Source organism: Chamaea fasciata, unplaced genomic scaffold (assembly GCF_029207755.1).
Source record: "Chamaea fasciata isolate MVZ Bird 193981 ecotype frontalis unplaced genomic scaffold, bChaFas1.0.hap1 SCAF_5, whole genome shotgun sequence".
NCBI lineage: Eukaryota > Metazoa > Chordata > Aves > Passeriformes > Sylviidae > Chamaea > Chamaea fasciata.
Window position 1 is genome coordinate 29,885,554 of NW_027094090.1, and position 16,081 is coordinate 29,901,634.

A 16,081-nucleotide genomic window follows, 5' to 3' on the forward strand; every position below is an offset into this window, starting at 1 on the left:
GCAAGGCCCCAGCCTTGCTGCCCCTCTACTTTTCTCATCTGGAAAACCCATAGGATTTGTTTACTGTTCGGGCTTACACTGGGGTTGGGCTTAGGGTTTAGTGTTCACCTTAGAGTTAGGGTTGAGAGAGTTAAAGCGCCTGGAGCTCCAGGCACACTGGGTCTGGAAAAGCCACACCAGCGTGATCCCAGCAAGGTCCCAACCTTGCTGCCCCTACATCTTTCTGAACTTGAAACCCATGGTATAGGGTTAGGGCTGGCCTAGTGCTGGGGTTAGGGTTAGGCTTAGGGTTAGTGTTAGCCTTAGGGTTAGAGAAAGCCAAAGAGCCTACAGCTCCAGGAACACTGGGGCTGGAAAAGGCATGCCTACTTGAGCAAGGCCCCAGGCTTGCTGGTCCTCCATTTTTATGATCTGGAAAACCCATAGGATTTTGTTAGGTTTAGAGCTGAAACTGGGGTTAGGGTTAGGATTAGGGTTAGGGTTAGGATTGAGAGATTCAAAGGGCTCAAGCTCTAGGGGCACTGGCTGGAAAAGGCATGCCAAGTCAATCCCACCAAGGCCTCTGCCTTGCTGCTTCTACTTTTTTCTGATCTGGAAAACTCATAGTGTTTGTAAGTGAATAGTTTAAAAAGCAGAATAACAGTTCCAATTTTGCCACCTCAACGAATCCTTTATATACTCTTCAGTGTCCAATTTCTTCAGCTCACCAGTCAGAATGACAAGAAGCATTGTTTACAAGCCTTAACTGGGGATGTTCTCCAAATGTGCAGTATCTGCTGTTGATAAGTAGTTATGAGCCATACACAACATAGGGAGTGTTTCAGTTGGTATTTCAGAACTGGTAGTTACTGCAAATGCTGAATTACTTACACATTACTTTCAACAGGACAGTAGTCAGGCATAGACTATTGTGGTGACAAGGACTTTAAAAAATAAAGTGATTCAACATTTGATTTATTAACCATTTTCTTGTAATTGATATTTAATTTCAGATAATTAAGCCTCATTGATGGTAATCTGCATTAATGTAATTTCTCCTACTTATTCATGCCTGCAGAGCATGCCATGGGGAGTGTGGTGCTCTGAAATCTGACAGTAGTATTGCTTCATATCTCTGCCACATACTTGTCTCCATCAGGATCAAATACCTTATTTTAACAAAAGCAGTCCAATGTTATTAACTGTCCAAATATTTCTAGATTTCTAGGGTCTCTGTGTATTACCAATTCACTTCAGTAGCACATTGGACCTGTCAGTTTTCTCCACCCACCCTTTGGTTAATGGTATGGATTGCTCTGGGGGGCACTACTGGGATTTCCTCTGGGTATATCTGAAGTGGACACCGCTTTCTGGGATCTCACCTGGTGTACTAAAGTTATGGATGCATGCTCAGGTCAGTCCACACTACACAAACACTGTGAATGTAGGATTCCCAGCACCAACTATGCCACTCTGTGGCACTGCAGTAGCTGCTGATAAACACAGAAATCTCAAGTCCCTGCTCTCTCTGCTTTCAGAGAACTGTCCCGTGGGGGCAGAAGAACAGTGGCCAGCTGGAGGTTTGAAGTTATGCTGCTCCAGGGAACACAGATGCTTTTCACCACCAGAGCATCTGTCCCTTATATTTGCTTAATTGCAGAAGTGGTTCTGACACCAAGCAACAGGCAGACTAAATATTTTATTTTGAATGAGCTTAGAGTTGCTATTTTTGACAGATTAAATAACAGAGCCCTTCTTAATTAAAACAAGTGAAAAAGTGTTGGCATTTGTATATCTACATCTGCTGTAGCATTGTTCTTTATAGTTATTGTACACCGTGCAACTGTATATTTGGCCAGTACTGATGCTGAGATTTAAAATTATGTTGAGTATCTGACTCGATGGATGATCTTTCTTTCCTGAGGACTGGAAAGCCTTTTTAAATATGAAGAGCAATAAAATTTCTTGTTCGCTTTGTGTATCTGTTTTCACGGGATATTTGCAACTATTTGGGTTCATTCATGAGAAACTATCAAGGCAATCAGTGCCAATGCAGGTGCCTTCCACAGCAGAGGGAGGGATTGTGACTTGTGAGGGGTGGTTTCTGAGTTGGGGAAACCCCAGGAAAGTGCAGAGACATGCCAGGAAGTGGCAGTGTGATGTGGATGGGACAGCAATAATGGCAGACACCCCACTCCCACTAAGGGCAGCCCTAAGGAGCATGACTAACCACTTTCTTTGGTCCTGTCTAATGTGTCCTATCCCAAATGAACATTGTGTTAAACAATACTTGGAATCCTTGTTAAGACTGTTTAATGATTTCCAAATGACCTACCTTAGTGACAATTATGTGTGAAATTATGATGAAAAGTTCTCAAAATGCTGTGTCATACAAATCTAGGAACTATTTTTGACTAAGCACAGGTAGGGTTTTTTTCTGGAAAAGATGTAGTCAAAGGGCAAGATAATGCTTTTTGCCTCTTGAAAAAGACAAAATGAAAATGAGGAAAATAACTAAAGTTTGTCTTTCATCTCTTCAGTTGGTCTTAACAGAACCCTTACTATCTTACATCAAAGCTGTAGCTTTGTAAAAGATTTGGCTGAGGGTCATGTAAGACAAGAAAATTCTAAATATCTCTAAAAATGAGCAGTTCATAGTCACAAGCAAAGGGAAGGTAGTGTTGTGCAAATTGTGTTTACGCTTTGAATGAAAAACTTAATTTTCCTCATGTTAGAGTTTGAGAAATGAGGTTCCATCACAGACCAGAATCCATTTTTGATATACCTTGCCCTTCTAATTTAGACATGAGGAATCATGAGACTCAGATTGGAAACAGTTCTTTTTTCCAGCATTAAATGTTTTGTGACCATGTATTAGCTTGTCTTTTATCTCTCCAGGGACAAATTCTGTATTGTTCAGTTTTTATCTCAGTACAGACAATTAACAGACTGATTCCTCAAGGTGTGGGTATATGGAGTCAAAGATATTTCTGGTGTAGGTTTGGAGGGGATGCACTATGAAAGGTTTTGTGGTACTGCCTTGGGGCTGCAAGAGGACGAGTTGTGGCCTCATGGGCTCTCCTTAGGAGTTCCTGATAAGGGAGGTAGGACATGCTAAATAGTGTAAGACAGTGTCTCCAAGCATCCAGGACATAAGATCAAAGCAGTTCATTGTGTTTTCTCTTGGCAAGGTTTAGGTTGTGACCCTGTCTGCCATGAGGCAACCACCACCAGTGACTAAATCCTGCTCAGGTCTGGTCCATGTGGTTCACAACCTCTCATGATGTATAATATGCTGAATGGTAGTTCTAAAGTTGGTCAGTTTGGTCAAAGCCTCTAGTGCAAGGAAGTGTTGTGGAAAGGGGCAGAAGGGAAGATGCCCAAAGTTTTGGACCTTGCCAAGTTTTTGAGAACCAGATTAATCTTCTGCTGACAAATGTGCCAGTAGCATGGATTCAGTTTGGCATGAGTGGTTTGGTTTGACAAATTCAAGACTGAACTCAGTCCTAGCAATGAAAGATTATTATATACAGATACAGTCTAAAAAATTGCCTATTTTTTGAGAGGTTTCTGGCAGTAAAAGTTCTCTTTTAGTCTCCCCCTTTTTATTCCCCTCCCCAGTTCAGTGTAGCACTGGGGATTTTAAATAATTGCTGGCAGTGATAAGAACAGTAGTGACTTTTGTGGATCTACCTAATAGTTTTAACTATTCAGTCTCCAATTGGTCTGGACAGTGTTTATTTGCACTCTTAAGGAGTATGCATTAGGTTGTAAAATGTGTGTTATTGCAGCTGAATAGGTGTCCAGGGCACATAATCATTCAATACAGCAAGCTAGGATTAGAAGTGAAATACAAAAGTGTATTTCTTTCATGAAGTAGAGACAGAAATTGCATTTCTTTATGCCTGGAACAGAGAAGAGTCAGTCCTCTCTTCCCCTTCACCTTGTAGCCTTTCCCCTTCTGTAATGAGGAGAGGTCCTGCCAGCAATGTGGTGAATAGTTTGGCTGAGCTCTTTCTCAGTAATGTGCATTGCAGAATAAAGGGCAAACTATACTGGGCTTGATATTGCAGGGCGGTTCACATTCGTTTATCCAATACGAGTTATGTGAAGTTAAATGAAATACTCATCTTTTTTTCTTAATCTCCAGGACACTGTACTTTCACAAGAAGCGAATTGAAACGTTACCCAAACAAGCTCAGTCTATAATAACTCCTAAAGCATGTATTGAATATCTTGCTGTGTTCCAGTATCATAGGTCAAAATACAACTGAATACTAATTACTCTGTTTAATGCAACCATTTTGAAAGTCTGTTTCTAACCCTTTTTGTTGGTCTCACATTTTCTTATTCTATTAACAGCCCATTTTCTGCTCCCTTCCCTCCCTGTTTGACATTTCAGAATGAATAACAAAGCAGTTTTCTAAGAGCATATGCATTTCCTCAAGGAAATCAGGACTTGAGCACACACATCGGTCTTTGCATGCATGCCAACAAATCATGAATAAAAATATGCCTGCCTTTGCTTGCCTACATGCCAAAGTCTGACCTTCCATGCTTTGAACTCTTGCTCCAAAATGCAAATGCATAATTCAAGAGGACTGAGGCAGAATAGTCTTGAGCATAACTTCTGGCTATATGCTTCCTATAGCAAAATACTCAGATTTGAATTATGGTTTTAAACTTCCTCTGCCCCAGGAGAGGTGGTTTCACAGAAAGAGGTCAAGGAAAATCAGGGTGCCAAGTGGCTGGGGGAGTCTGCCTTGGCCAGCAGACAAGTGCTGAGGATTGCTTTCTTTCTTGAGAACCTTTCAGGTAAAGTAAGAACATTAACCATGAGAATTTCAGATACGAAGGAGAAATAAGTAGGGGAAAAGACCTTTGTGTGTCTCAAGAGGCTATATGCAAGAGAGAGAATTGTCTTTCCAAAGTAAACTGTTCTGTGTACGTGCCAAAGTAGAGCTTGTAGAAAAGCCTTTCAGTTTCAGGTACGCACAGTTGAGATGATAGCTAAGGAAATGTTTTGGGAGAAGAAGGCTTGGCTATTGCTAATTACAAGGTCTAATTACATCTAATATGCCTCATCAATTGTTTTTTTTCTTGCCTAGGTGCTCATAATTTTTTCGAGGGAAATTGTTAGGGTGTCAACCACAGTGTTGCAAATAACTGAGTTATTTTATTAAGAAGAAAAATAAATGTTCCAAGGTAAAGGTGGTAACAATCAAGTAATTTTGTGTCTCATTACATTCTGAAGAAGTGCAGCCTATCATGTCACAGAAGAGTGATGTTTAGGAGTCCAAATGTATTATAAAATGGCCTATGTGCATATTTGTTTTCCGTTCCTCACAGATACAGACGAGGCTGCTGTATAAAAAGAAATGCATACAGACTGGTAGCCTGTGACTACTGGTGTGCAGATGATTTTTTCCCCTCTACTGAGTATTTGTCCTGTTTGGAAGTGTCATGGGAAATATTCTTCACTTTATTTTACAACCGTTGGTAGCTGAAGAAAATGAGATATTATTGCTGTGGAAAAAAAACCAAACCCTGCCACACTTATTTAGCCATGAGCATGCATTCAGATTTTGATATGCCGCTATTATAGCACAGATTTACTGACAGCCGTGGCTACTGAAAGAAGCCTTGCTCACCCTTAAATTTCCAGCTAAATTTTCCAGCTTCCACGGAAGCAGAAATTCAATCAGTCACTGCTGCCAGCTCTGTAAGAAATTACCAAAGTGCTGCTGGAAAATGAATGCAGAGGTATTTTGCAGGGATAGCTTAAAAAGATATTTTCTCCAATACTGTGTTTCAGAATTGTATGAATTAGTCAAATGTATCCTCTGGAATTCTTGTAGCATTTATACAGAGGCTTTAATACTTTTGTGATTCACTCTTCACTGACTTCTCAGAAAAGTCATAAAATTGTTGAGAACTTTTACAAAGGACATCTTAGAAAACACAAAGCAAAATCTTTCTACAATCTCCAGAATTTTCTAAAAATTAATTTTAGTGCATTAATTTTTTTTTTAATGGAGACATGTTTCTGTATAAAAATTAGACTTCATAGTTACTGTCTTATAGCTCCTACAGCTTAGAAAAGATTTTCAAAGGTTCTAATGTATTTGGTGCCTTAGACAATGTTCTCTCAATTTGTTGATTTGAATTTGGCCTAGATCATGTAGGCCTTGGTACATTTTACTTCTCTCTTCTTTTACTTAACTGATTTTCATCTTCAGTGAAAAATACAGAATGAAGAACCAGAGTGATATACTCCAGCTAATTTTTGCAACATGCTCAGAGCTAGCTACTAAATTTATTTTCACTAAGGATATAGCTGACTGCTTTCTTTTTTAAATTAAAAGATTTGTATGTGCACTTAATTTTCTTTAGCCTGTTTCCATCAGTGAAAAAGTACTGATAAAATACTAGTTGACTGTTAAAAGACAGATAAAATAGAATGATGTATCTTCATTACTATTGTATTCTCTCTGAACTATTTTTTCTTCTTTCTTCCAGGACAGTTCTGTTTACTCTGACCTCTGTAGTTGTGCTTGTCATCACTACTGACTGGATCAGCTGGGATAAGCTGAATCGTGGATTTCTGCCAAGTGATGAGGTCTCAAGAGCCTTCTTGGCTTCTTTCATCTTGGTGTTTGACCTTCTTATTGTCATGCAGGTACACTCTCCTAATGTTCCACTCAGGCTATTGAGGCTGCCTAGTCACTCTATTTCCTCCAGAGCAAATGGTGTTTAGCTAAGGCTACAAAAAGGTAAATGAATGTTTAGTTTGCAATCACTATTAGTGAGGTCATTTTCTTACATCATTCTCATCAACTTTGTGAAGAAGACCTCTGGCCTTTTATTGTGAAAATATTGCTGATTTCTCTTCTTAGAGTGCTGGGTAAGAATTGCATGACTTTCCAAATTAGAAAGTGTTTTCTGCAAAAATAACATCAGGAAAAGAAACAGAAGCTGGTTGTTTTGTAAATTCAAATCTTCTCTTAGGAAGATGAGGTAAATTCAGACAAACAAGAAGGAAATACTTCCGTATTTCAAGCATTTATGATACTAGATATACACACACGAAGATTCAGCTTTCCACTTTTACGTGAAAATGTTGTTTACTTGATAACAGGTCCTTGTAGTGTAATGACTTCTGCTTGAAAGCTTAACTGGGGAGATGATTCAGTGTAATCTACCTGATTTCTGCTCCTTTGAATCTAGCTGGTAAGAAAGGAATCTAGGTCACAAGTATGTGGCCAAAAACCTTCTTCATGTGTTGCTGCGCTCTCCCCTTTGCATTCCTATGTGGTTTGAGCCTGGTGTGAATAGTTCCCCCTGTGAAAGCTCTGTGAAAAATTACATCATTTGGGCTGAGGCAAGGAAAAGGAACATTGAAGGCCCATGACTTTGCTCTTAGTCCTAGACATGATAGACTGTTGAACTGAAGGTCAGCAAAGAATATGAAAAGAACCAATGGGTCCTTCCTCTCCAATATATTACTAACTCTGCCAGCAGACAGCATTTCTGAGACACTCAGCTATCTTTAAAAATCTATTACTTGAGTAATTATCATGGAGGTGACCCTGGAAGCACTCAGATTTTATCACTGCTGCTCTAGGACTTGAAAGGTGCATGGAGTCCTACAGTTCAGTTTTGTTTTCCAATGTCCAACACTATTCAGTGCTCACTGTGGTTCATGGTTAGATCTGGGAGGATAAGAAAGGAAATACTGTTTTTCTCGTAATACTGCTTTTCTTGTAAGATTTCTGGTACTTTGTTTTCACTACCTTTGAATTTTACATTTTGTTTGATGTTTCAAAGTGATTCAAGAGAATGTATAATAAATGATTGTACTTTACAGAGCTGTAATGAAAGTATGAATGAAAATGCAGGATGTATCAAGCTATACTGAATTTGACATTGCATGCAGGGTAGAAAAACAGAGCTGTCTTCATATAAAAGAACTATTAATATTCTTTTGGCTTTGAAAAGTGAAAATCCAGTATTTTGACCTTGGAGCTGCTAAATATAGAGAAAAGTCTTATGTGAAACAGCTTGTCCTGAGCATCCTTTCATATTTTTATAACTCAAAGCAAGAGGCTATTTTAATTGCATTTCTAAGTGATATTTGTGTGATGGAGTTAGTTATTTACTTGAAGTTATTTATTTGGACTGTGAAAATATGTTGGCATGTTTTATTTACAATGTAGTTCTAGCATAGCTACTGCAATAATCTCATGTTGAGAGAGCAAAGTATTAAATCACAAAGAATCACAGAATGGACAAGGTTGGAAGGAGTGGGACATCTGGCCCAACCTCCCTGCTCAAGCAGAGTCATCCTAGAACACAGAGCACAGGATTTTGTCCAGACAGTTCTGGAATATCCCCAGTGAGGGAGACTCCACAACTTCCCTGGACATCTGTTCCAGAGCATGGTCACCTGCACAGTAAAGAAGTTCTTCCTCATGTTCAGGTGGAACTTCCTGTGAATCAGTTTCTGCCCATTTCCTCTTGTCCTATTGCTTGGCAGGAGTCCAGCTCCCTCCTTTTGACACTTTCCCTTCAGATACTCACAGACACTGATAAGGTCGTCTCTCAGAGGTGAACTTAGCAGTAAGGGCAGGTGACCAGTGACAGGTTTTTCAGATGAGTCAGGGTAGATGGAAATTGGCCTTTAATAAAACTGATGACAGATCCAGCTCCATTACTGCTGCAGGTTTTACAGGAAGGAGCCATATACCCTGGACTACTTTTGTCAGAATTATGTTTCATTCCACTCAGAGTATATTGCTTTTCCTAGCAGATTTTAGACACGCCTGTCAAACAGCATTACAAAAATGGATAACCATTTTGAACACACACTTGTACTCAGCTAATTATGCAATGTTTGCCAAAGAATCCTGCTGTGAGGGCTGGCTCTGTTGAAGTGTATCTCCCGTGATCTGCAGATCTCTGAAGAAGAAGGGACAGGTTCAAGTGAGGTGACTTTGGGAGAAACCTTTCTGTAGCAAGTAATAGATTTTCCTTCTTGCAGTCTCTCACACAGTAAAGACCCTCTTCTTTTGTCCTGCCTACATCCTCATTTATCTCTGAATTGTGGAAATGTTCCTTATCAGTACTGATGTAAAACATTCAAGAATAATCCTGAAAATATAAATGAATTAAAGGACTGGAAAGGAACAGTCTTGATCTACAGCTTCACTTTATTTGTACTTACTATGAAATTCAAATGACATACCTGAGTATATTCCTAAATACCATTCAACCAAAAAATTTATAATGTTTCTCATGCACCATGGCATCTCTTTGTAGTGGGTCAGATTTGGATCTTTCTTGTCTATCCTAGATTTCTTTTCTTCAATCTGCCTCTACAGCTGCTACTTATGGATTTTTAGCTGCACTGAATTCCTCAGTCCCAAAATGCTGGTTTTTTTTTACCCTGAGAGTCACTGCTTTGAATGATATCAAGTCTTTCTCCTTTCAATTTTGAACACAGAATAGTAGCTGTCCTGACTTCCACTTTCATCTATCAGGCATCTGTTTTCTCTCAATTTTCCTGTATCATCTCTCTGTGACTGGTAACAAGGGACTGAGTTATTGTGTACTAAGAGGGACAAGTTGGTGTGTTCCCAGAAATGGCCAGCTCAGGAGCAAGCACACAGAAATGGAGTGTCCTACTGAGTGAAATGTCCCATCTCGTGGCAGGGAAGTGAGGCTCTGAGTAACCAGGGCATGGAGCCTGCACTTCGTTGTTTTCTGAGGACAAGGCAAAAAGAACGCAAATGAATTACACTTACAGGTCAGAGAATGAAATAAAACATTGGTAATCCAATGGTTTTATTTTAAAGGAAAACACTTTAAGTTTAATGAAAATGTAGGTACTATTTATGCAAAAGTGTGATGAGGGGAAAAAAAATTGATCTGTGTAATTAAAACACAGAAGTTTCTGCTGAAATAATTTCAAGATCTAGTGAGATTTATAAATTCCTTCTAAAAATCCTTGAAACATTTTTTTGTCCCCTTGCCAGTCCCCACTATAAAGTACAGTTTTCTTCTTCAAATCTTTCAGTTACTTTATAATTACTATAAAATAATTTTCTGCTCAGAAAAGGTGGGTGTATTTTGTCCCTTATTGCCTGTCCCTACATTATATACCTCACCATTTTAACAAGCTGTCTGGTTTTTCTTGCAGTGTTACCATTCTGTGCTTGTCTAGTTTGATAACTGGCACCATTATTTTATGCTGTGGATTTTATTGAACAAGACATGTGAAATACATTATTTTTAAATACATTTCATCCTTTATACTGATTGCAGATCGTTAAATCTTGCTCGGAAGCATTATATTTATCTCAGGCATTATAAGTTCAACTCCAGTGTTTTCTTCAGCTGCTGTAACTTGGTGTGTTTGTGCTGACCTGAATCCTCTGTGCCAATTTATACTGGCTGAGGGCTGAGACTTTTTTTAGCTCTGTCACTTAGTTCCTCATTTGCAGAAGAGGAACAACTGTAGATCTTTTCTTTCACTAGTTGTGTGATTGTTCTGCTTAAGCCCCCAAGGTGCTCAGTGAAGGAGGCTGTCTGACTTGGTACAGCTTCCAGTGTAATCAGGCACCAGTCCCAGCTGGAGCCTCTTGGCTCTGAGATGACTACACACAAAATGAATTAGCTGAGAAAGCTTCCCATTTGTCACAGTCATTCCCTTTTACCCTGACGATGGGTATATGCCATACATGTGACACCAAGGCTCTTCTTTGGCAGTGCAGGTATTTGCCTGAAATAACAAAGCAGTTGTCTAAAAGTAGACCCAGGATTTTCACATGCTGCCCTTGGAAACCAGTATCTTCAGCCCAAATTCACAGGAAGACATGCACTTACAGGAACAAGAGAGTCTGGGAACTGTTTGCAAGTCTTTCACAGGACTATTTTCATCTTTAATAGCAAAGAGAGCCTTTTAATAGATTCTGCTGTAATCAGTGATAGGCTTTTTTATAGCTGGGTGTATGTGTAAGAAATGTTGCATTGCTTAAGAGTGTATTGGAGTGATTTATGTTGATACAACAGTAATGGTGACATTCTGATAATTTCAACTCTCCACAGCAATGCTCTGGAATGTATTTCTATGACTGTAGAAACCTGCTTTGTTACGAGTGTTACACAGGTTTTTATCTGAAAATGAAAAATCTGAGATGAGACAGAACAGGTTCAGCTGCTTTCTAAGTGATAGAATTGCTTGCAATTTTTAAAAGCAAGCAGTGCAGTAAAAGGAGAAAGATAAACCTCAGTTTGCCATCATTAGAGAGAGCACTGCCTTGGTGGCAAGTTTTATGCCCATCCATATCTTACATTTAGCTACATGACATATTGAACATGCAAGACTTACAGGCAGGTTGTACAGAGCATACAGATTCACTTATCAATAATACTGAGATCAAGTAAAAAGAGGGAGCAAGACCAGCTTGGTTGCTCTTAATCTGGAGGGGAAAAGAAGCAAGAATACGCTTGATATTGTTAGTCTAGCTGAGTTATTTCTGCAAAGCTGATTGAACGGCAAATGTTTATACTTCCTCAAAAAGTTTGAAGCCTGTAAAGCTGCTGTTTTTATTTGTATAACAAAACAGACATATTTAATCACTGAGTGTCTTGAGATATCAAATACACTAGATATTTTTGCATCTGTTAGAATCCAGACTTTACTGAGCCCATCAATAAATAATTCATTTTTGCATGTATAGAAGAGAAATACATATTTTTCATATATATATGAAAATATACATTTTCATATGTATATTCATTTTCATATGTATTCCCTAGTGCTTTAAGTGATTTGATGTTATAGGTTGTGATGGTTTCTGAGTTTCAACTACCATTTAATTACTCAGCTATACTGTGTTTGGCATCATGTCCCTGTGGGTCATAGGTGTCATGTAAGTGTGACCTTCAGTCAACCAGGTTTCTAGTTTCCTACAGGTCAGAAGCTAGAATTTCCTTCTTCTGGAATCTGACCATGTTTGCTTCTCTGTTGTGTAATGCTTTCTAGGGAAAGGAGATTCTCCAGAATAACACCAGGTCTGACAGATAGATTGGGCACCAGCACTCCATAACACAGTGTAATTTCTGTGGTTTCCACTGGAGCTGCAAAACAACTAAATCAACATGCCTATAGAGTCTCCCAAATAGTCTCAGTAGTATCCTGCAGCTGACTTTGGACTGTAGTATGCCTTGGCTGGTCCCGAAATAATTAACCTCTCTTTATCTCTTCCTAGTACCCAGATAGTATTTGCAATATAATTTTTCATTAAGATTCCTTAATGCCTGAGCCAATGGGTGCTGTAGGCATATCAACACATCACTCTTGTTGAAATGGTTCAAGCAGAGACAAAAGTGATGTTGATGAAACGGGGAAAGAGCTGTAGTTTTCACCTCACTCTCCCCAACACTTGTTTGATTGCTGCTGTAGCCAGTGATGCTGAACTTGTCTTGGTACCTCTAATGCCAGAATGACACAGCCTGGGGTAGTGTGTGATGGTACCATGTGCTTTCATCTCCCACTTCATTAGCAGAGAGGGCAGCCGCAGGCATGGAGGGGACTATCCAATGCAAGGTGGAGCTGTCAGAACCTCTGAAGTCAGTCACAGCAGGCATGGAATCCATTTCTCCCTGGATGAAAATAGCTGAATTAAGGAGCTTCTTTCAGGACTGGCTCTGGGGAAGGCAGCAGGTGTCTTAAGGCAGCCCAATGCTGGGAGTGGTTTGAAGCACTTATGAGGCCGTAATGGAGAAAGAGGCCCAGGCCCAGCACTCATGGCTGCAGCTCCAAGCCTGGCCGCCTCCAGCTCATAGCAGACATTTGCAAGCAGCTCCCTGTCTCTGCATAAAGATCATGGTGGTAGCAGGATAGTCCTGCTGTGCAGGGTAGTACATCAGCATAGAGAAAGACTTGAAATTGACTTAATCCCCTGAAATGGTCTCTCTCCATCCAACTGCACTGTAAGGTGCACCAGAGGCACAGAGGGAGGCACAGAACAAATTCAGTTGCTGGTGGTGGTGCCCCTGTCTCGGGAAACTCATGGTTTCAGTAACCCAGCCCTGGCAGGGCTGCTTTTCTGGCTGCTGCTTTTTGGCTATCACCTTCAAGAAGCTTTTATTCTGTCCTGGCCAAGTCTGTTTCCATCTCTTTTTCAAGAATCGTAGAAGCCTCTGGAGCACTGCACTTCTCAGTGAATTCATGGCTTGCACCCCTGCTAGCATTAATTTAGTGTTACAGTCAGTCAGAAGACTGCACTGTAGTTGTTCTGGCTGGTAATGGTCATTTTGTCTGTGATTTTATTTCATCTTTCAAGAGAGACATTGAAGCTCTTCCTTTCATATAAACCCAGCTTGAATTTCACTCTCCAGCAGTTCTCACTGAGCTTTGCTGTGATGTTGTTTCCCGCATCACGTACCACACAAGGAATTAAATGATGGAAATTCGTGGCTAGGTAATCCATTCTACTGCCTGTAGATGAAAATGAAAAAACAGTGTACATCACTTTCTAATGTATCTCACTATGGATTTAAGGATATAATCCCATAATCCTTCTTGGATGGCTCTTTACTTTTAGTTTCGCTCAGGTGGTTTTTGGGCTTGACTATATACAATGTGTAGCACACATTTGGTCTATAATGAAATTTCATTCCACTTCAGAACTGTGTGCCCAAAGTGGAGAAACAAATAATTCTCAACAGCAGCACTGATCCCATGTATAGCACACAATCTATTAAGGAGTAGGTGGCAGAAAAGAAGTGATTAAGTGATCTGCTTTATCAGACAGCTGGAGTTAGAAGAAACCAAAAAGATTGTTGTTCCATGTCGGGAGTGTGAGTGTACATTTTTATGGTCTCGGTTTGGCCTGGGTTTTGCAGACTGTATGTTGGAGAAAGCTACCCAGACTTCCCAGACTGTGCTGGGTGACATTTCTGAAGGCAGCTGCTTGGTGGTGCCCCAGCCACCTGCAACTGCCACCTCCCAGACGAGAACTGCAGCATGTTCTTTTGGCTGTAAGTTGTGCTTTCGTCCTGACCTTAAGCTGAAAAGCAGTAGCTACATCTTCTGAATGAATGTTAAATACCCTTGGGGATGTTTCTGGCATCTGGGCCAAACAATTACTGCACTAATCTAAATTTCACAAACTCTTACTGTTCCTCAAGGTCAGGCTGCAAAGATTTTCGTATCTGGACAATGTGTTCTAAATACAGGGGATTAGAGAAAGAAAAGCATCATACAAACAACCCTAATATCAGAAATGAGCAGATGATAATTTAAGCAACACAAATACAGTGACACATAAAAAATGGTGCTAAAAATGTGACAACACCACTGAAGCTGCAGAATCATGCATTCAGGAATTAGGAGATGTCAGAATTAAGTCACCAGTATGAACTTTTCACCCCTATTTTCTGCTTGCATTATGATACAATCTTTAATTATCTATTCACATTCCACTTTTCCACAGGATCTCTGTTTCACTTGCTGCACTGGATGAATGGTGTTCACTTAATGAGAAGCTATTCGATATTTTGGTTTACCTTTTCTGTGCAGCCTGTGGCCCCAGGCCTTACTTACTGCACATGATTGGAACCTTGATATGAAGATGAAATCATTCATTTCCTTGTCGACTTTTTTTGTGACACTCATCGCTGTATTTCCTAAGGGCTTCTCAAGCATTAATGTATTTATCTTCATAATAGCCTTCACAACAGGAGTATTATTGTCCATTATTGTCCACATTTTATACTGAAGCACAAAAAAATTAAAATCAAAGGGCCCCTAATTTGAGATGTCTGAGGACATTTTTATGAGGACACATTATTACCCATCTCATATCTGAGTAGTTACCTAATTGAGGGAGGAGGGTCTAGCATATTATTTCATTAGTAACAGACAGAGTCACATATTTACTTGATGTAATCCTATATATTATTATGCTGACATCCCTATTTCTCTTGTAGCATTCAAATGATTTTAAAAGCAGTTTCTTTGCTTGCTTTGAATGATGCCTATAATTGTGTCATATATCTAGCTCCATAAAAAGTCTGGAGTCCGTTACTTTTTTATGCTGATCTTAAAGGAGTACAGTGCAGTCTTATCTGGACAGTGCTATGCAGTACAGGACTTTTGTTCTCCCCATGAATATTTAGTCAATTCTTCCTCCTCCCAGTGGTGATATATTCAGGTCCAGCTCTCATTAGTTTCAATACCAGCCATGGGGACTTGTCACTTGTACAAATCTAAGCGTAGGTAGAGTGGGGAAGTAATCCCACAGGGGAAAAAATAGTTTGGTTCTAGAAATTCACTTATTATCTCAGATGTCTCATACCAGAGTTGGTTGGGAGATGTGTCATAGCAGAACTGGTCAAATTCAGTTTCTCCTAGCAGCAATGACTTCTGTAACAGGAGGCAAATGTTTTCACATCTGCTGCTGTCTCTTGCATTTACACCCCTCTTCCCACACACTTTCCAGCTTGTGCAGCAGATGCAGAGTGCAGGAGGACTACAGGGGTCTCTGTCACTATATATTTCTATCTCACAGTCATAAGTTAGAAACTCTTTAATAAAAAAGGTTGTGTCTTCTGGAACAAACTCTGTGTGATCTAGTAACTAAGAAAGGATTGTACCATGCCTTAACCTTAGCCTGACATCTAGTTCTTGAGTCTTCACCAGTGAAGTATTCAGGCAGATGCATTAATGCAGGACTTTTCTGTGTGCATAAATCTAATATTTTTTTTACAAAAAGGTAGCAATCTCTAAATCAGAAGCCTGCCATATTGATCCAATGTGTCTTATCAGGGTACTGGGACTCTTACTCCCCTGCAGGGATGTTTGCTGTATGAGCAACTACTCATTGCAGTGTGTGCTTTTTCTTCCAATGAGACAGTTCATAAGAAAAAAGAGAAGCATACTTTGCCTCTGGTCTTCATATCTGCATGTTAACAGCAGAGAGTGGTAATAGTGGTGACCAGTCCAAACTCCAGAGCCAGTGGGTTACTGACACCTTCTGATCACATCCCCAACTGTGGCTTTTTCCTTCCTGTCACTTCCAAATCCTCTCTGTGT

At 39.8% G+C, this 16,081-nt stretch overlaps 1 protein-coding gene across 4 annotated transcripts in view; it reads left to right on the forward strand.

Moving 5' to 3' along the window:
- The window catches only part of TMEM117 (transmembrane protein 117), a 178,988-nt gene that overhangs the window by 136,718 nt on the left and 26,189 nt on the right, over positions 1 to 16,081 (forward strand). For all 4 annotated transcript variants that reach the window (XM_066183126.1, XM_066183124.1, XM_066183125.1 and 1 more), the window contains exon 6: positions 6,499 to 6,658. In XM_066183126.1, the coding sequence (XP_066039223.1) occupies positions 6,499 to 6,658 (160 nt within the window). The remainder of the gene's footprint in view (positions 1 to 6,498; positions 6,659 to 16,081) is intronic.